This window comes from Cydia fagiglandana, chromosome 10, assembly GCF_963556715.1.
Source record: "Cydia fagiglandana chromosome 10, ilCydFagi1.1, whole genome shotgun sequence".
NCBI lineage: Eukaryota > Metazoa > Arthropoda > Insecta > Lepidoptera > Tortricidae > Cydia > Cydia fagiglandana.
The window spans coordinates 12,621,347-12,641,596 of NC_085941.1; the positions used below are offsets into that span (position 1 = coordinate 12,621,347).

Below are 20,250 nucleotides of genomic sequence, written 5' to 3' on the forward strand. Positions count from 1 at the left end.
AAAAAAACTATATGTCGTCGGTTGTCATTGATCAGTGATCAAAGTAAACCCTTACAGGCGATCAATGACACCCCATGCCACAAAAACCGAGATACTAAAATGGCCGCCATGATTATGATTTGCAACAAGAATCGATGTCATAGACCGATACATGCCTGATTCAATGGATTACATCAAATGTATGTATTTGCTATATAGAACATTGTACATTAGAAGTTATACAGGCTATTGAAAGTACACAAAACTGATACTTGCATATTTTAATTTTATATTTTAAATTTTAAATTTTTTTCACAAATCACTAACTGACAGTGACGCTCAATCTTGCCAACCGTAAAAAAAACAATCCACAGGGTGCGTTCAGAAAGCGTAATATTCGAGTTTGAACACGAAGTAAAGTTTTTATCAAAGAAAACCCAGGATTCAAAGTAACCCCATTCCACGGTACTTATTTCTTAATTTTTTAATAGTAGAATTTAATTACCGCGACATAATTTCATTGTTGACCTTAAATTCCGACGTTCCAGCTGAGTTGCACCAGCTGTGGTCACGGAAAGACTGACATCCCAGCAAGTGTCAACGGAGATATTAATAAAACACCACTAAAACCGTTGAGCATTCCATGAAATTGACTACCGGTTGTCCCGTACAAACGCGAATTTTCTGAAGATTTATAAGAGTATAAGAGTATGTATAAGAGTTTCCTTTTCTATGACAAATGGTCAAAAATATGCACAGAAATATAATGGCCTGCTTTAAATTCCGAAAAAAAAGTCGTAACACAGGAAATAAAATGCGTTTGTACGGGACAGCCCGTGGAATGTTCCAAAGTGTAATTAAATATGTGTAGTTACAAAACGCGAGAGTTTAAAGTGTTATACTTAGTTTTCTAATGTACGTTTTATATCGCAGGTCTGTGTGACTCGTACGTGCGCGTGGGGCTGCTGCCTGAGGACTCGTTCGCCAACGTGATGAAGCCCAAGACCCAGACGCATAACAAGAATCTCTTCCCGCTGTACGACGAAATGTTCCTCATGTTAGTATCTGACCACTTAAACAAATGCAGTAAAAGTCTTAGGCCCACTTGCACCATTCCACCAACCCGGGGTTAACCGGTTAAACCTGGAGTTACCATGGTTACCAGTACAATTTGACATTAAGTTAATGGTTTAACCGCTTAACCACGGGTTAATGGAATGGTGCAAGTGGCCCTTATTAGGTAGTCTGGCCGCGTAGCCAAGATGCCAGTCGCTTATGCTCCGTAGCGATCGAAACGCAACTGTCACTGTCGCGCTAATATGGAAGAGCGCTAATATGCGTTTCGTTGTTTCGTTGATTGCAACCTTGGCTAGGCCGGCGGAAATAGAATGGTCGTGGAATCATGGAATGCATTGGGCCCCATACATTCCACGATTCTTCTCTTTCCGAACAGACTCTAGACAGTTATTAAAAGATATTTATGTTACAGTTTGAGACAGCGTCAACTTCATCAACTACGTAGTTATCAAAACTATTAGCTTAGCATCCGTGCATACAAATTGTATATTTACCCCCTTATTCATAAACGCCTCAATTAGCTAATAATCGTTAGTCTTTATCTGTCATTTTTACTTATCTATTTGTAAGAAAAGGATAAAACGACGTTACAGTTTGTATAAACTGTACATATAACTATTCCAGCCCCCTGAGCCACGAGCAACGGCGCGTGCGCGACGGGCTGCTGCACTTCGTGATCAAGGACAAGGACATGTTCAGTATGTCGAACACGTTCGTGGGCGAGGCCTACCTCGGCTTCGGCGACGTGCCCGACACCGCCGCGCCCATCACCAGTCTGCAGCAACAGCACTTGCCGCTCACGAGGCCCAGTGCCATAGGTCAGTATTTCCAGCCCCTTGAGCCACGAGCAGCGCCGCGTGCGCGACGGGCTGCTGCACTTCGTGATCAAGGACAAGGACATGTTCAGTATGTCGAACACGTTCGTGGGCGAGGCCTACCTCGGCTGCGGCGACGTGCCCGACACCGCCGCGCCCATCACCAGTCTGCAGCAACATGAGTAATTCTTGTTTATTTATTTATAATTATATTTCGGGGATCTCGGAAACGGCTCTAACGATTTCGATGAAATTTGCTATATAGACTTATGGAGGTTTTCGCGGGCGATATCGATCTAGTTTTATCTCTGGGAAACGCGCATTTTTGTGTTTTAATATGTTTTCCGAGCAAAGCTCGGTCTCCCAGACATTTTCTTTTAAAGTACGATAACAGGCTCGAATTGCTTAGCCCTTTGAATGCCGCGGACGTCGTGTGCGGCGCGTTATCGTGAACCTTCTTGCAATGCACGAAGGTTGATATTATGTTGTGCGGCTACAACTCAATATCACCCTTCAGACAGTTGACGTCTTTGATCGTCAAAAGGTCAGATATGCGGACTGTCTTGATAAGGAGAACCTCGTCACTTTCTTAGTTAGATAACTCAAGGGGTACGGTTGGTACGCTCGGGGCGGGCATTTCGAGGCCGAGGTGTAAAATTAAAAATAAATTTAATTAATTTCGTCTAGTTAAAATTAGGGCTCGCGGTCGGGTCCGGGTTTCGGGTACCCGTTGCCGGGGCCCCGTTCTCGTGCTACACGAAACCGGATTTGTGGCCCGTTCGGAACGGATAATTAGGATCCGTGTAATTAAGATCCGTGTACCCGTGTTACCCGTGTGTCCGGATCCACGGATATTCATTACACACGGGTCCGGCCCGTTCTCGACGTATAGTGACGATGACGATCGATCGCGTTCTTTATAAAACCAAAGAATCTTATACCTTTAAACGAGCAATTCCATTATATTCAAATACTAAATGTACTATTTAACTAAACAGACTTGTAACCATTGTGACCAATAAACTTTCATTTAAATTTTTTAAATTTCTATCTATTTTTCGAGCATCTCGGAAATGGCTCTAACGGTTTCGATGAAAATTGCTGGGCGGGGGGAACAAAACGAAAAAAAAAACAGAACGGCAACAACTAGGTATGACTAAATGAAAATAGCTGAACTAAGATTAGATACTTTGACCGACTGAGTGGCAAACTAAAATCTTAAAAAATCCATAACTGAAAAAATCCAATTCTTGTTTGTAAAACAGCACGGCTACTTCTTTAACTTTCCAAACAAAAGGTATGCCGGGTAAAATACCTGTGTCAAAATTGCCACGGCTATTTTATTGCATGTGCCGCCCGCAAACCATTATTATCTTAATCTACACGTGTACATTTCCATGAACTTAACACGAAATATAAATTATCTAAGTAATAAGTGGGAATGTGAAAAAAAAATTAGAGTCGGACAAAAAAAAGTCTTCAGCGGATTTGATAGCCCACGCAGTGCAAGTGTCATTTATACGTAATAATTTCATAGAAATTGCGATTGAAAAAAAATTTAGATTTAACCAAATCAATATGTTCATTTCATAAATTAACGTATTGATTTGGTTAAATCTACATTGTAAGCCTATGATTACAGTTCTTATTTACGTATTTATTATTTTAAGTGTTAGTTGAGTTTAAGATTATGTTTAGTTCATGCACGTTACAAAGTATGACGTTTAAAATAACTCTTCTACTGCGTGGGCTATCAAATCCGCTGCAGACTATTCTTGGTCTGACTCTAGTATCTTAATATTTATAATAAACCTACATGCTCATTATTAAATCATCTTTACAAGCAGTAACATTTAATATACAATTGGTGTCTCATTTAATATAATCCAACTAAATTACATTTCAGCAACACCTCCATATTTCACAAGATAAATTAAGACATTATCCACCAGTAGAATACCACCTCTTAAATATTGTTTAAACTCGAACCGGCCGGGGGAGTCGGTCCGCCGGCGCCGTGTATTCAATACCCGAACGAAGCCGAAGTCCGCGGCTCCGGAGCCGAGCGTAGATCCGGAGCCGAACGCACTACACGGGAACGGATCTTGACGGGTTCGTGTAATTCGGAGCCTTAGCACCGCCGGGGCTAAGAACACGGATACACGGGTTGGCGTGTAGCACGGATATCGGGAGCCCTAGTTAAAATCTAAATTTTTCAATTCAGAGGTTAAGTTCCTCCGGTTTGCACACAATGTTTTGCCTCACCGAAAAGCGACTGCTAATATCACCTGTCGCCGATGTGAAAAATCTTTTTTTCTACTCCCGTACTTTTATTTGTCATTTAATGGGTCGTGCACACACCTTTAAAACCCTACCTTATATACTGGGTCAAGCAAATCTTGTCAGTAGCAAACGGCGGCAAATTTGAAAAATCGCGGGTTAGCAACACTGTGTTCGAATAATTCGAAAATCGCGTGTCATCTGTGTTTTATCTGTGGAATGTGGATCGCGAATGACAGCCATCATCTTTGTTTACATTCTGAATCGATTCTATTTCAAGAGATATTTCTGCTGTGTCACCATTAAATACCAATATATTAAATAAAATTGTGCTTAATCAAAGCTAAGGTGCCTACAATGCCTACAGTTCCAACTGATAAATCTAATAAAATATTAAAATCCAATAGGACATCTATCTGCTGAAGCAATGATTTTATTCATTACATTCTTGTTTAACGGCATATTCCACTTCTAATTTTATTTTGAGATCTTCAAATTCACCACACACCGCTTTTAAATTGTCCGTCTATACCATTTAATAAAAATTTCAAACATTTTCAATAGAGAATCCACGAGTGACAATTTGAATTGACGTACGTAACAGAGCGCGCTCAGCGGAAAAAAAAGTTTTGGTTCGATGTACATTGTACATTGCTGCTTTTCTTAGCGCAATACTACTCTTTGAGTGTTGCCCTACTTTAGTTTGCTTTACATTGCTACTGACAAGATTTGCTTGACGCACTATAGTTGTCAAGACAGATCTTTAGTCTATTCCCCAAAAAAGAATTTGTGCATACACGCAGTATCTTTTTGGCGTTTTTACGATACTTCGAGTAATGACCACTTAAAAAATATTGAATGAAATACAGTGTTGCCAACCTTATTTTAAATGTCACCTCTGACAATTAAGTGAACCATAGACATGTTTTTTTTAATTTCATTCATTCATTCATTCTTTTCCCGCCCGTACCCTCCATTTTTGCTACTCCTTGAATTAAAAAGATTTGTTAAATTTTCAATTTTATTTCAAAGTAAGTGCTTGGTCGTAGAAAAAGTAAAAAGTAAGCAACGTTGTTTAACTGAGTCAAAAAATACTCGTGGCGTCTTTATTAACAATTTTCGGCTTCGCCTCAAATTGTTACTCACGCCACTCGCCTTTTTTGACCTCTCTTTGTTTCGTTTCGTAAAATTTCGTTTTATTGCAGATGGGGACGCGATAAAGGCGCTCGAATCGCGGCAGGGCGACAAGCAAGCACGGGAGTTCCTCAAGAAACAGCGGCAGAAGATGCCCGGCAAACAGTTCTTCTCGCTCAGCTGAACAGACTATTGCTTCTAAATTGTCTAATATACCACTCAATTATTCAAACGGTAATAACATTATTAGTTTATGAGCTATGGATTCGTATGGATTATTATAACACGCTAATAATATTTAATTACCGTTGAACCATGTAATCAATTACATGAGAAGTAGAGGTATTTCAAATTCAGCAGCAATATACCATCCATTGTAGCGGTTAACCGCTGAAATTTCAAGTCGTGTACCTATACATAATATGTATATCGATACTCCAATATCAAATGATAAACACTATAAATAACGATACATTATGGCTGTCACTTTAGTTTAATGACCTTATTTTGTAATCATGAATATACCTAAATAAAACTATTTCACTAAAAGTGCCAGGAGTGAACGTAGCTGATAAAATATTTTCAAGCTAATTGCTAACAGTACGCGATATTTTGTAGTACCTACTCGAATCCATTGCCGTATGAAACTGTTGTAAAATTATGTATCAGATTTAAAACAATAACTATACTTATCATACTTCCTTAATTTAATATTTCTCAAGTTTTCCATAAGCCAGCTGTATTCTATCAGGTAGAGACTAACGTTATAGTAACTATATAATAAAATAATTATACGAAGCACTTAAGTCACTCGTCAATCCTGTTAAAAATAGGTTGATTTATTCGAGAGATTTAAGTGATAGGAGCACAGTGTAGCAGTTCAGTTTTAAAATGAGTACATAATAAATAGTGTTTCTCAATTATTTGTGACAATAATGACATAGTACACGTAATTTGTTAGTTGAAGAAAATGTTTAGCTGGATTGTTTTTACTCGTTTTAATTATTTCATCTTTATGCGAATCTAAATATTTGTCCGCAATATTTTTCATAAGCGATATAGATACACGTGTGTTCTATAGACTGATATATTGTCTTATTATGTCTTAAATTAAGTATGTAGGTATGTAACTTTAAAGCGTTTGAAAAGAGCATTTAATAATTTTGGCTCGGAATCTCTGTTTGAACTGTGGATTTGGGATATCTTTTTTTAGATTGGCCTTCTGTATAGGTCCCCGTTGTAATGTTTATTCCTTTCTTCTTGAGTAGGTAAAGTATTAACGAAAAAACCTACTCCTGTTGAGAAATGATATGGGATTTAATTACTCGCTAAATGAAAATTAAGTTTTAGTCTTGATGTGTAATCAGTTTAGATGTTAGGTATATAAGAAGATAGGAAGATGCCCTAAACTATTTATTTATATCGTTAAAGTAAATAAGCTACCTACTTGAAGCAATAAATAAAACAAGACCGAAGTGATCCCATAAGAGCACCGTGAACAAAGTTTTGTACGGTGCTCTAAAAACTTCTTTGCATAATTTTACTAAAGGTATGTATATGTCCCTTTAATACCTATTACTAATATTATTAAAACAAAGCCAATTAAATAAGGTTGTCGGCTTTACCAAATAAATGTGCTTGACAAAAATTGATTTAACTGATCACAGAGGCTCTACCTCTATCGGAACCAAGAACGGATAAGAAGAATAAGAATAAGAATGAATAGGAGACGTAAATAACGAAATTTCGATTTTTCGTTTCTGTGGTAGGTCCTTAGATGTTTGCCATATTGTCGTTACCTATCGCTAGATCGCGTTGTGTTGTCGCTTTTGTCGTACTTAAGACAAGATTCTTACAGTTCAATTCACTCAAATCGATATGGCGCATTTGGCAGATACGACGACATTTTTTTTTATTGTGTATGTAAATTGTACGAATGCGATAAGGGTGCATGTATCTAAGTGTTAACAAGTAGAATCCTATAGGCTGCGCATGAGCTCCGGGGAATTGTAGGTTTTTTAAACCCTTTACAGCGACGAACATACCCTCTCGCTTTTTTAGTCAAAAAAATCGTCTGAGCTCGTGCACAAACTCAATTTTGCTTTCGACGATCGAAATGTAGAAACTTTTGTACTAATACTTTTATAGAATACAATAGTTTTAGTAGCGGCTATGTTCTGTGATAAAGAGATGTGCCTTACTTTATTTCTATGCGTCTACTCACTGAAAAGGCATATTTTCTTTTTATTTTTTTTGGTTTTACTTCGCTCTATATGCAGAATATTTATTGTTTTTTTGTAATATCTTTATTTTGATATAAAAGAAATGCCAATAAAATTGTATTTACTTATTTTGTGGTTTAATTACCTATCGTTGTTCCATTCTGCATCCTCCATCCTAATAAGGCGTTTTACGTGCTTGAAGTGTAGTGTCACGTAGGTATGTTTGTGGAAATATTCGTTATCTAGTGAATGATCTTGACATTTCTTCAGGACTAGTAGGTTTGCATTCTGATTCTGATTCTGATTCTGATTCGGTTTAGTCCTTGTGAGTCATCATCGTCATATGTATGAGTACTACCAGTCATGTAAACAGTTTTTTGAAGTCCAAAATGTACTTACTAAGAGCTTCGTCTATATAATTTTCCGTTCCGTCGCTGAATCTGTCTATCCAGACAATACATTATAATTTAACGCATTCACTGCCAGGGGGCGTGGCCTAGGAACAAACTTGTATGATGGTGGACGCACATGGGCGTCGGGGGCAGTGAATGTGTTAATTTGCGAACGGCGCTTACCAGCCCGCGACATTGTATGGACATAAGACCTTAAACGAAAATACGAAGTAGTGCCCAATCGAAGACCTTAACACAATGTAATGAGGTTTAGGAATGTTCAGGTAGATAGTCGTGTTGTTGATTGTACCTACAAACAATAAAAAACCGGTGGCATCTTAGTATTTTAGACCTGGTTTGTAACTTACAATGTACCTATTAAACGACTGGTCGTAAACATAATTACGTATTTACATATGGAGTTTATGGAAAATTAATTAAGGCGGCACCGGACCAAGGTATACCACTACGGGATATTGCCTCATGCATATAAAGTGAGCAATAAGCCACTGGGGAGTGAGTACTATCAGGGTCCATTCTTATGTACGATGCGAACTTGGAAATGATAAACTTATTTATAAAAGTGGTTTTATAAAGTATAAGTCAGCTTGTTTGGAACTTCTGCGTTTAGGTGTTTGCAATTTTCAGAATATAATTAGGTTAAGCTCTGAATATCTTAAAATGTTGTCGTTATACTTGGCCTTAGAGCAAATCGGTACACCACAGTACGTGAGTATATATGCCCTTACATACACTATTTTGAATATTTTTTTTTGTGATTGTGATGCACTTTATGTAACATAAACATAATTTCCATTACTCACTATCTGACAATAAATGATTTGTATTTGTATACACATAGGTATGTATATTATGCCCTTATGGCTCTACAAATAGATCTATCTTATAAGTTGTACTACTACCGAATATTATTGCAGATGACTGTACCGACGGAAAAGTTATGATAAAATCAACCAAGTTTAGCTCTCTTCCCGTCTCGAATCTCGAAGCAAAGCCGAATACCTTATTAATTCAAAGCGACTTAAACCGAGCTTCAGGAAATTAAATCCCTTTATTCTTCCGATTTGTCGTACGCGTCACGCACAATTAAATTGAAATTAATTAAAATGTCATCGCACAAAGGGCTCCAAGTAACGGTTGGCGGTGGAAACAGGCCGTAGTTCTTATGAGATGTGCGAGCGCTGCGCGTCCAACTATGTCAAACCAGTGAATCGTGACCTCGAGGCTAGGTGAACCTCGCGTGTGTTTTTTATACACGGGACGTGGATTGTTGGGTCATCATCATCCTGGCGTCAATCCCGGCTGTGCCCCCGCGCGGGGCGCGAGGACCCGGGGTCCGCCTACGTGGATTCTTGGGTATTCAAGCCATTTATTGTCTGGAAATTTAATAATGTCAAAATTTCCGGATAGTATTTAATATTTAGGGACATAAAAATATATATCTGTACCTATAAGGTGATCCATTAGATCGACAGCCTGTAGGTATTCTTAAGATGCTTCATAACAAATATTTAGATTTTTTTGAAAATGCATTCATTCATTGCTTCATTGGTTCATGTATTAAATAATATTAATATCTGTAAGTATTATTGTACCGTTTGTGCCCAAATAAACATTAAAACATTAAATGCTGAAAAAACCTACAGTTACAGTCATCAGAATCTCTCTACTGGCTGATTTAGAATAACTTGGTGTTATGGAGACAGAGAGCAGCTTTTGCATTGCGAAAAACCGATAATCGCACTCGACGTAGCAAAATGTGAACTTTCGAAGGTAAACTCAAGTTTCACATCTTCCGTCAAATAAATCCGATGTTTAATGGGGAACCACTGCAGCGCATATAATGAATACTGGTTCACCTGAGCCAGACTCGCCATTCGCGCGGCATGATATCGGAATGACACCCCAGAATCGAATGGATCTCGGCGGCTTCTTTCATGTGCGCCCCCTTTTGATCGGCCGCCGACAATCCGGCCGCTACTTATCGGGTCAGATTTATTGTGATGCGGAGGCTGGGCCGCGGGGAGCGCCACCGTGCCATAGATTAAAGGTATACGAGATACACCACTCTAAACAAAAGTGGGATATGGGCAATTATAAACGTAATTGTAAAAATATTTGGCAGAGCCGCGAGGAGCGCCGTTGTACCACTATAGATTACACAATGATATATGAGATACACCACTATTAAATAAAAGGGGAATCCGCGGGTGGGTAGTGCCTCTAGCTATAGATTTTACTCTCAAAATTGCAATCGGTCTAGGGTAGAATTTAGAAGGGTCCTTATGCTTCAAGTGCATTAAGATCCTTTCCATCTGAAATTCCAACAGAAATCACAAAACACCTATCTCTTTTGTGCAGAAATGTTGATAAAAAGGTGGAAAGCCACATTTATTGTGATAGGATGGTATTCCACCCGTCCAATTTATTGGTACACTGTGCATTGGGTGTCACTTTCTCATTAAGCAACATGTGAGACGCATATACACATTGGACCAAGAAATTGACACATAGATATACGTGTCCATAAAACTACATACTGGAATATTTAGATTGCAAAACATAGCATGACCATCTAAATCATAAAGAACTACAAAATTTTACTTTTACGTATAGGTAGAGATCAAAACCAATTGAGTACCTACCTTTTTCTGGTTTGTGACAGACCGCGCGAGATATAGGTGACTGTTATTCTTAGAGTTGCGTATCTGCGATATGTATTAGATGTGTAATCTACGAAACTACCGAGTTGTGCTAAAAAGGCCTAACTTCACTTTATTTTGAATGGCGTATGAGACTTACTGACTGAAAGGGGTGCAATATTCGCCTATTTTACGGTTAAGTACGTTGTTTATGCGCTACTTTTGAAGGTGTTACCGAAAATAGCCGATTTGATTTGTCGCGAATTGTTATAGAGTTGGACCAAGAAAAGTCTGCAGTGAATTTGAATAACCCACGCAGTTATCCTGAGTTATGGACTATTAACTTATCCTAAGTTAAGGAACAAACTAGACAAGATGTAATCGACAGTGTAATTGGATACCGGTACCCTCAACTTGCTGAGGCGTGAAATCTGACCTTGAATGACGTCACTCTGGATTGGCCATTTTTTAAATATTTGATTCTCTTGAAAGGAACACAAATGGACCGTTGTATTCTTTACAAATGAACTACGAGTGTACGAGTGTGTATCTTTAGGTATGTAAAATCCCACCAAAAACATAAAAGTAAAAAACGAGTATAACTATCGAGATACCATCCGAGCTACGTAAGCCATGCAAAATTATTATATATCAACGGAATTATATAAATACCTATAGGTAAATAACTAACATCGGTTCTTAAGTGGACACAATACAAGAATACCTAGGATTTCGCTAATATTTTCCGTCTTTAAATCCGCTGGAGTACCTAACTGAATTCTAAACGTCAGCTTCAGAAGCTAAATAAATAATTACGAGTAAAATAATCTTTATTCAAATAGACGTTTACCTTACCTTAGTCTGACCTACAAAACTGTTTTTGATTGAATATATTAGGCTCCGAAATTTCTATAAGGAAAAATTAAATGTAAAAGTTAGGTACGATCCAATTAGATAGGCTAGGTCAGAGCCTTCGCCCTGAGAGAAATTAAATAAAGAAGGTTTATTTAACCGAGTACCTTAAATAAATAAAGAATTAATAATTTTCGTATTTTTGCGTGCGATATTTATCAGACATGTAATTATGTGTAGGTAGGTAACCTCTAGTATTTTTTTTCTGGTGACGAGTAAAAACTTTGCGATTGAAAGGTCTATTGGGAACTGAAACCCCTGCAACTTTTAAAAAGAATATTATTTGAATATATTTTCTAATGTGGAAAACGTGAAAGAACAAACAGTTTTGCTTTTCAGTTGATTTATTTTATATTTACTTACATTTATTTTGATAATTTTACCTATACATATATCTACTCTCACCTTTCATATTTGAGTGGTGGTCAAGATTGTGGGTTCAATAAAAAAACATGTCAAGATTCGCCTATGTTGTACAGAACAGAAAAAAATTCTAGAAAAAAATTAAAAAATTTACCATAAAATTCGGCCAGCATCCTTATCATACACAGATGAGAGGTCGATCAGACGCGTGTCTTTAATTTAATGCCAATAATAATTCAATCGAAATCAAACCCGTACGCGGTAGCTTGTAAATAAGAATAAAACGACCAAAAAAGGAACAACCAAACCCATATAATATTTTATTAGTAAGGAAGGACATGATTTAACGAACCGGTAAAAAATATATTGTATTCTTTGTTAAGTAAAATGAACCGTATAATAGTATTTTATATTAAAATGCTTTTAAAAAGGCCGGCCTACTAAATCTTAATGGAACTGAATAATAAGGCCTAAAGGTTTAATGGTTTAAAAGGTTCTTTGAATCGGTTGTGGGTACTAGGAGTTTAGGAGGGATAGGAGTGTTGATTTACTATGTATTTGGGATGGTGGCAGTCGATAAAACGTTTAATGCTAGCATTCAGTGTTTACATAAGCTGAGCCAAAAAACTAGGTATTTTTGCGACCAATAAAACTTGAAATAAGTTTAAGTGACTCCTGTTCTGATCAGGCATTGTGTGTGAACAATAATTAATATCCGGAATTAAGTCGAACTGACAATGGCGTTTTGTTAAGATTGTCGCGTGGTAAGTATTCATTTTATTTTCTAATAAGTTAAAGACTTCGAACCTACGACGCCCGTTCATATAATTCCGAGCGAACATGTGCACAAACGCGAATTGTGCACCAACGTACTGGCCCACTTCGTGGGCAATACGTAAGGCCCGTGTCTTTACGAAGTAATATATAAGTATACCTACCTAAGTCAATGGGTTAAGTTGACATATACTTAGGTATCTTCTAAGTATCTAATATGTATATTATCTATATCTCGGTGGAATATTACAAATCCTCTAACTACAGAAAACTGACACCGGTCGTTCCGTTTTGGAGATATTTGGGAACATTCATTTTTACATTTTTATACCAGCCCCTCACCTAAATGGATAGGATAGGTACCGTCTCCGTTCCACCGGGGGTATAAAAGCATATTTACTAAAAACCTGTGAAAGTACAGAACATGGCAACACTAGCGGCATCATAAGGCCGGTACATCTGTCAAAGGGCTCGTGTGTCGGCTTGGCTTTATGATGGTATTTTTACAGGCAGGTACAGGCTTTGAAGGCCTGCCGTGCCGCCCGCCAATTATATTCTACTTAACTCAGTGTCCACGCACGCACGGCTCCCGTCCAGCTACGGGTGTAAGATGATTTTTTATGATAATAGCGAGTTTGAACGAGAATTTAACTATCTGACAGACGAGACGCTGGCGATCATATCTGATATGTTGCCTGCAGCTTTGAGTTGTTTCGATTTCTGAGAAAGCCTGTTTGAGAAATTACTTCCGTCTTCTTAATTCGAATCTACAAATTGTATTCTAAGCAAAATTATACTTAAGTAGCGGGACAGATAGTACAAAGGCACATCACTTTTATACACAGATTGGGTAGGTAATGCCGTCGCGGTCTAGCAGAAATTTGGTTTACCAATAACGAGCGTTAACGAGTAAACGTTTTCTTTACTCGTATGATAAATAAAATTGTGCGCTAATTGTCTTATTTTTTAATAACAGTTTGAGTATTTTTTAGTTATTCCATGAATCCGTGCTATACTTTGTAAGTATTTAAGTAATCCTCTTCAAATTACTTAATTTATTCATCGGAACCTTGGCTACTCTACATTCTATAACTAAAGCTCTGAGAAGCGAAAATTAGTGCAGAAAAGATGTAGGTACATCAATTACTTTTACTAGTGAGAGAACGTCTTCGTATGTAGTAAATTATTCTGTTTTCCGCCCACAGCAGGTGTTGCGACGCTGTTTCTCATTGAGATCGATCGCATAAGGTAACTTGAAGCTTTAAGAGTCACAAGAACTCGCCGCCAAAAAGCCTATCTTAGAATCGAAGTCCCGCTCTCATTTTTAAACGGCATGCTTGAGTTACATTAAATAAATAAGTACATAGTTACTTAATTCATTATTTATTTGCAAAAAATAATATATTTTAGTTTTATTTTGCAAATAAATTATTATTATGAATTATTAAACTTAAAATATTTAAACTTGACATTAATATATACGTAACATATATCTATGTCTGGTACTAATGTAGTTCGTTTTTTTAGCATTAGAAAGAACTTCGCAGAAGTAAGTTTGTGGTTCCAAATCCGGCACATTTAGTGGTAATAATGTGAAGTAAATTATATGTATTGACCATGCTACATTAGATAATTCAATAATTATTATCAATTAAAGAGCCTGATAAAAACTGCACGCTTACTTCTGTGGAGTTCTTTCTAATGCTAAAAAACGAACTATAATTTTCGTTGCTAAAATTGTTATACAAAGAAAATACAGTGAGTAGTAATGTTATATATATATATATAAACTTTCTTTTTATTACAATTTCTAGCAACTAAATCTAGTACTAATTGTTTGAATGTTCATATGTCTTTTATGGTATTGTGGCGGCGGCTAGGTTCCTGTGATGTAGTTAATGATTTGTCTTATTCTATTTTATAACCAGCAGTAAGGATGTAATTTTCCGATTCAAGGATAATTATTAAATTTAATTATTTATTGTCACGAACTATGGGTGATAATTTATGGTTGATTCTCGTGCCAAGCGTTTCATTTTCTATTTATAATAAAATTCAATAGGTTCCAGTTTTCGATTCGTAATTAGTTCCGATTTAGGAATATTATCCCATTCGAAAACTTAACTGCTTTTTTGGACATAGCTTGCAAAATTTGTTACGTATGCTACGGGGAGCATAATATGAAGTTTTAAGATGGAATCACGTCAAAAGCGATTCTCTTTACTTTGTCTTATTCGAAAAACATTGAACTATTTCATCTGTTACAGAAGAATGTATGGGTTACTTGAAGGGGTAGGCGTTCGCATAAAATTGACATTTCGTCACTACTTTGAAAAAAACTCGTATCTAGTTCTGTCAATCAAAAGAAAAATGTGGTAACTAATGTATGGGATGCATACAGAGTTACTGCGTTTTAACTCTGAGTAGCAGTGCGTGATACGAGATTTTTTCAAAGTAGTGACGATTTATACTACATATTATAGACAGATAAAAATCATAAGCGCCTGTTATACGAGTACCTAGTTAAATTTTCCTACATGATACTGTACCTACTCATTGCTACTGTACCTACTGTAGGTTTTGTATTGCAACGTGATAAATACCCTTGTGGATAAACTTAGGTGTGAGTGTGAACATTTTTTTCCAAGGTGTCTTAGAAAAAATGATGTAGAGCGCTATACGGTCATTTCATTAAGACCAGAATAAGAATATAAAATGTAAACAGCGCCGCAGCCCGGTAGCGAATTTAGCAGTGCTCGCCAAACAAAGTTATAAAATTTAATGAGGTGCCAAAAATGTTTAAAAAGAACATGTGTGTAATGCGTGGCTAATCAGAGGCGGCCGCCCCAGGGCTCAACGAGCCATTCATTATCAGTGATTGCGGGATGTTTTGCTGGAGTTAACATTTTCGGGATCAAGCAGTTTCATTTCGGGGTTGGTGACCGTCAAAGTGGTCGGTGAGGGATAAAGGACGTCATATTTTATTATGTCGGGATGCCGTTGACAGGTGGGAGAAGTGGAGGGGAGGGGTGGCAGCCGGCGCGGCGCCCGCGCTCGCGTGGCCCTCTCGCTTGAGTCACGCGCGCCTCGTAATGCTTGCATAATAATAATGACGGATGCCGATCGCGCGGCGGCGCCTTTGATCTGCGCCGCGTTTGATCTCGCCGCGGAGCCGGTCCCGCTTGCCCCTGCGCACTGTGCACAAACGAGCCGCCGCTTGCCTTACCTTTATTCGGTCCGACGCCGCGCAGCGAGAAGTTCGGCCCTTCGCTCTAAATAGAGGCTTTATTTTGTAAACAGCGGGAGAGCTACTGTGCGCGGGCTAGCCTGCAGAGTAGTGCGCTGCGGCTGGCCGTGGAGCGCGCGCGTCAGTATGGGGTGTGCTCCGTGCTCGCCTGCCCACGCTGCCCACTGTGCCCACTGTGCCCAGCCTCGGCGCGGGCGCTGCCAGTGATGAGTGCGCGCTGCGGCGGACGCGGCCGCGCCTGCCTGCCTCGCTTCCTCTGGATCACATGGATACTATGTGTACGCATTTATTTATTATTTTGATAACAGTGTTTGTTTATACTGTGACGGTAGAGCTTGGCTCTACAATTAATTGGCAATCGTAATGAAGTGGAAATGGAGCTGAAATTACTTCGGTTACCTATACTCTCATTTTAAAATACATGTATCGGTAGGTTTATTATTATAATTGCATACTAGGTTATATGTAGTTTGGCGCGTTTTCGTCTTTGTCTGTATAGACTAACCCCGAAACGCAAACTAACTTTTTTAACAGTCTTTACATAATTGTACATACACTTCAATTCGTTCCATGGATTAAGCGTGAATAGTTAACAAATAGGTAGAGTATCTTTTGTATTTATAATATACCTCAACGATAAGGCGAAGGTCCCTCATAATAGAGTGCATTTTTATAAAAAGAACCACAAAATTAATACCACTTTGATTGATTATTTCCGTAATATTCCATTATTTACTTTTTCAGTGCAGCCTGCTTCCTTTACCGAAATTAATTTAATGGAAAGTGATAAAAATGCCGCAAATTAGGCACTTAACAGGAAAATGCCATTAAAAGATAGAAAATAATGTCGTCATAAATTAGCAAGGATTGATGTCAAATTCTCTTCTTTCTTTTATTACGGTACGAATTTTATAGCGAAACATTAAATTAAACAGGGTTCTTTTCAATTTTTTCTTTGCGATATGTGGTTTCCGTAGAATATGTATCACTCTTTGAAAAGCTATAAGAATGATGCATAGTCTAATCCGCTATTATTAGTGCCGACTGTACCTATGATATTAATTAATGTTTGCAGAACGGATAATACATTTTTCTTAGGTACTATTTAATTCAAATGAATATCTGATTAACGTAGATATCTATATTTTGAAGTTGAATTAACATAATTATGAATAATTAATACATGTTATTATTCCGATTTAATTAAAGGTAACTTGTGATTTGAGTGTCTTTAAGATTTCCGTTTTTACTTAGATGGAAAGCCAATATTTGTATGGGTTATGTTAGTTATGTTGTCCAAGAGACTTAGATTTTTATTACCAGATACTCATATGATTTATTTAAATTAAGTAAATGTCAGATAATAATACGTACGTAGTGTATGTATGTAGTATGTACCCACGTAGTAGGTAGCTGGTTAATTGGGTACAAATGTATGATTATTATCTACATAAAGTAATCTCACATGTAAATAACATCGCTGTTATCTCAGTACAGTCACGGCCTTAAGGATGTCTAACGTTACAACGGTCCGGGCCCGGACCGGGGCGTCCGACACTTCAGTTTGCTATAGAAACTATCACCGACACCTGTCATAGACAAAGAAGTTTCGGAAGCTACGTCCCGGCCCGGACCGTTCTAGCGTGAGTCATGCTTAATGGATTTTTTACCAACGCAGTCGGCAGCAATGTCGCGTGAGTCGCGTCGCAATACTGCAGCAGTAACGCTGCGGCGGTAGCACGGTAGCATTTTTATCGCTTGTCACCATGTCTGTCACGTTCTAACAAGTATGCAAGTGCGAAAGTGACGGGCATAGTGACAGGCGATAAAAATGGAACCATGCTGCGCCCGCTGTAGGCCAAGCACATGATTGGCGCGACAGTATATCGCGGCGAGATAGACTACCGGTCTTTTTCTATGTTAACAAAAGAGGGACGGGTAGTCTATCTCGCCGCGAGATATTGTCGCGCCAATCTTGTCCTAGCCCGGCTGGTGTAGTCTGAATTTGTACGGCACCTTTAAGAGATCCTACTTTTGTTTGTCAGTCAACTCTGTGCTTTAATCAAGTAAATGTAAATTTCCAGGAGGCTCTAAGCACGTGTGTTGTGGCCACCGTCCCGCCGGACAGCCTGCGTCTGACGTGGCTCGCCAATTCCTCGCTCGTCTGCAACGATGCTTCCCCGGCCGGGTAGGTCTCATGTCACATGGGCTGGTTTAGGGTCGGCTGCACCAAACTGTTCGTATCGTTAAAGAGTTCGCAAAATTTGTATGTATGGAAAGTTTCATAGTAATGCGCCGGGGCACGCCGGCTGACGTTGATCAGTCTGTCAAATGTGGTTGGTGCAACTGGTCCATAGACGGCGAGCGAACTTGTATGCGATTTTAGTTACATTGCGGACTGTTGGTTACGTCCAATTCAACCGACCGATCAAAAATTGCAATGTAATGAAACTCGCATGCGAGTTCTCGCATCGTCTAAATAGGGCTTAAGGGTAACATTCAATTTCTAACCGCAGCTGCATTACTAGTATGCAGTACGCGTCGCTATTATTGTCAATTTCCATAGTAAAATGAACAGTAGTGCAGCTGTCGTTGGAAATGGACTGTCACCTTATAGAATCTCTCACGCTAGAACGATCCGAAACTTCAGTTTTCTATAGAAAGCATCTATAGAGCCCGGGCCCGGACCGTTCTAACGTGAGTCATAATTTATATAAACTGTTTATAATTATTTAAAATTATTAAGGTTTAGCGACACTACAGGGACCTTGCGGGTTGGAGTGTCTGCCACCTTGTCGCCTAAGTTGAAAATTTAAACTTGAAATAAAAAAAATAGAGATTGCTTCCTTCAGCTTACAGTTCACGAGTTCACATTCTTCCGACACATTTATTATTTATTAAGTAATCGTTTGTCCGTATCTGACAATTTGTGTTAACTGGAAAGAGACAAACAGTTACGTTAGCTCAGACGCAGGACACGCGGCGGACTCTATACTCGTAGAGTCGTAATGCAGTTCAGTAGGCATCAATTTTTCCAACGACTTATTGAAGATTAATGATTCCAGGTATTATATCCGGCGTGGCAGCAACAGCGAACACTGGGTCGTGTACCTCGAGGGTGGCGGCTACTGCTGGGACGCGGCGTCGTGCGGCGCGCGCTGGCGCCGGCGCCCCGGCCTCATGTCCTCGACGCGCTGGCCGCGCGCACGCCGCGCGCCGGCGCTGCTCTCCTCCGACCCCGCCGCGAACCCGCTGTGGCACGCCTCCAACCACGTGCTCCTACCTTACTGCTCCAGTGACATGTGGGCCGGAACACGAACGGCACGCAATGGTACCTTTGTTTTTGCCGGCCGACTCATCGTCCGCGCAGTTCTCGCTCAGCTTCTCCACGTCGGCCTCTCGGGACGACTCCTCCTCGTCGGCTCTAGCGCGGGCGGCGCGGGTGTCCTATTCCACGCTGACGCTGCCAGGAGAATGCTCCGACCCTACGGTATTAGAGTGGCCGCGGTCGCGGACTCCGGCTGGTTCCTGGACCGGCCGGCTAGAACCCGACGCGCCTCTTCAGCGGATGCTGTCGCCCGTCTTGGGCACTCATTATGGCGCGGCTCACCTCCGAGCTCCTGCGTACGAGAACACCCGCAGAAACCGTGGCTCTGTTACTTTGGTTACCGGCTGTACCCTCATATTCGAACACCGCTGTTTGTGTTCCAATATCTTTTTGATTCCGCGCAGCTGGCGGCGGAGGGCGTGCGCGCCCCGCGAACTCGGGTCCAGTGGGACGCCGTGCACGATACCGGTTCAGCTATTCGGGACAGTTTGAAGCGGGTTCGCGCTACTTTTGCTCCGGCTTGTCTGGCTCACGGAGCGTTAGCGCGTCCGGAGTGGCTGGCCATAAACGTGTCTGGGATAACATTGCCGCGTGCACTGGGATGTTGGGAGCGTCGACTGTGGGGCGGTGGCGGAGTGGCGAGGCGCAAAGGCGGTTGCGCGCCTCGACGACTCATCGAGCGGTGCTCGTGGCCGCAGTGCAACGGTTCGTGTCCGCGGCTGCGAGACCCGCGCACGGGTGAGGAGGTGGCGCTCTCGGCGCTGCTTCAGAGCTTCGGGCTGGACGTGCGCGGCGCCGCGGCCGCTATGGGGCTCGACGCGCGCACTCTTACGCGCATGAGCCACAGTGAGCTCCTATCCCTTCTGGCTTCGCACGCTTGATGCCGAAAAAGAGACTGTTTGTGCTTAAATGCACGATTTATCTACCTCGTTTTTGTTGTACAAGTACAATATTAATTTTTAATATTTATTGTTTGCTGATACTATTGTATCTTATTTAAGTAAAAGTGACAAGTAACAGTTATTTTATTTTCGCCCAGATGTATTCCACGTTTATAGCAGGCT

At 39.8% G+C, this 20,250-nt stretch overlaps 2 protein-coding genes across 8 annotated transcripts in view; both read left to right on the forward strand.

The window, feature by feature from the left end:
- Positions 1–7,635, forward strand: part of LOC134667896 (protein unc-13 homolog 4B) — a 56,466-nt gene extending 48,831 nt beyond the window's left edge. For all 7 annotated transcript variants that reach the window (XM_063525302.1, XM_063525300.1, XM_063525299.1 and 4 more), the window contains 3 exons: positions 913–1,036; positions 1,681–1,874; positions 5,357–7,635. In XM_063525302.1, coding sequence (XP_063381372.1) covers positions 913–1,036; positions 1,681–1,874; positions 5,357–5,469 — 431 coding nt within the window. In that variant the 3' untranslated portion in view covers positions 5,470–7,635. The remainder of the gene's footprint in view (positions 1–912; positions 1,037–1,680; positions 1,875–5,356) is intronic.
- A 7,734-nt stretch (positions 7,636–15,369) lies between these two features.
- LOC134667907 (palmitoleoyl-protein carboxylesterase NOTUM) lies at positions 15,370–20,246 on the forward strand. Its single transcript, XM_063525317.1, has 3 exons — positions 15,370–16,136; positions 17,943–18,046; positions 18,924–20,246. Exons 1-3 carry the CDS (start codon positions 16,065–16,067, stop codon positions 20,065–20,067), a joined length of 1,320 nt encoding a protein of 439 aa, XP_063381387.1. The 5' UTR covers positions 15,370–16,064; the 3' UTR covers positions 20,068–20,246.
- Positions 20,247–20,250: the final 4 nt, after the last annotated feature.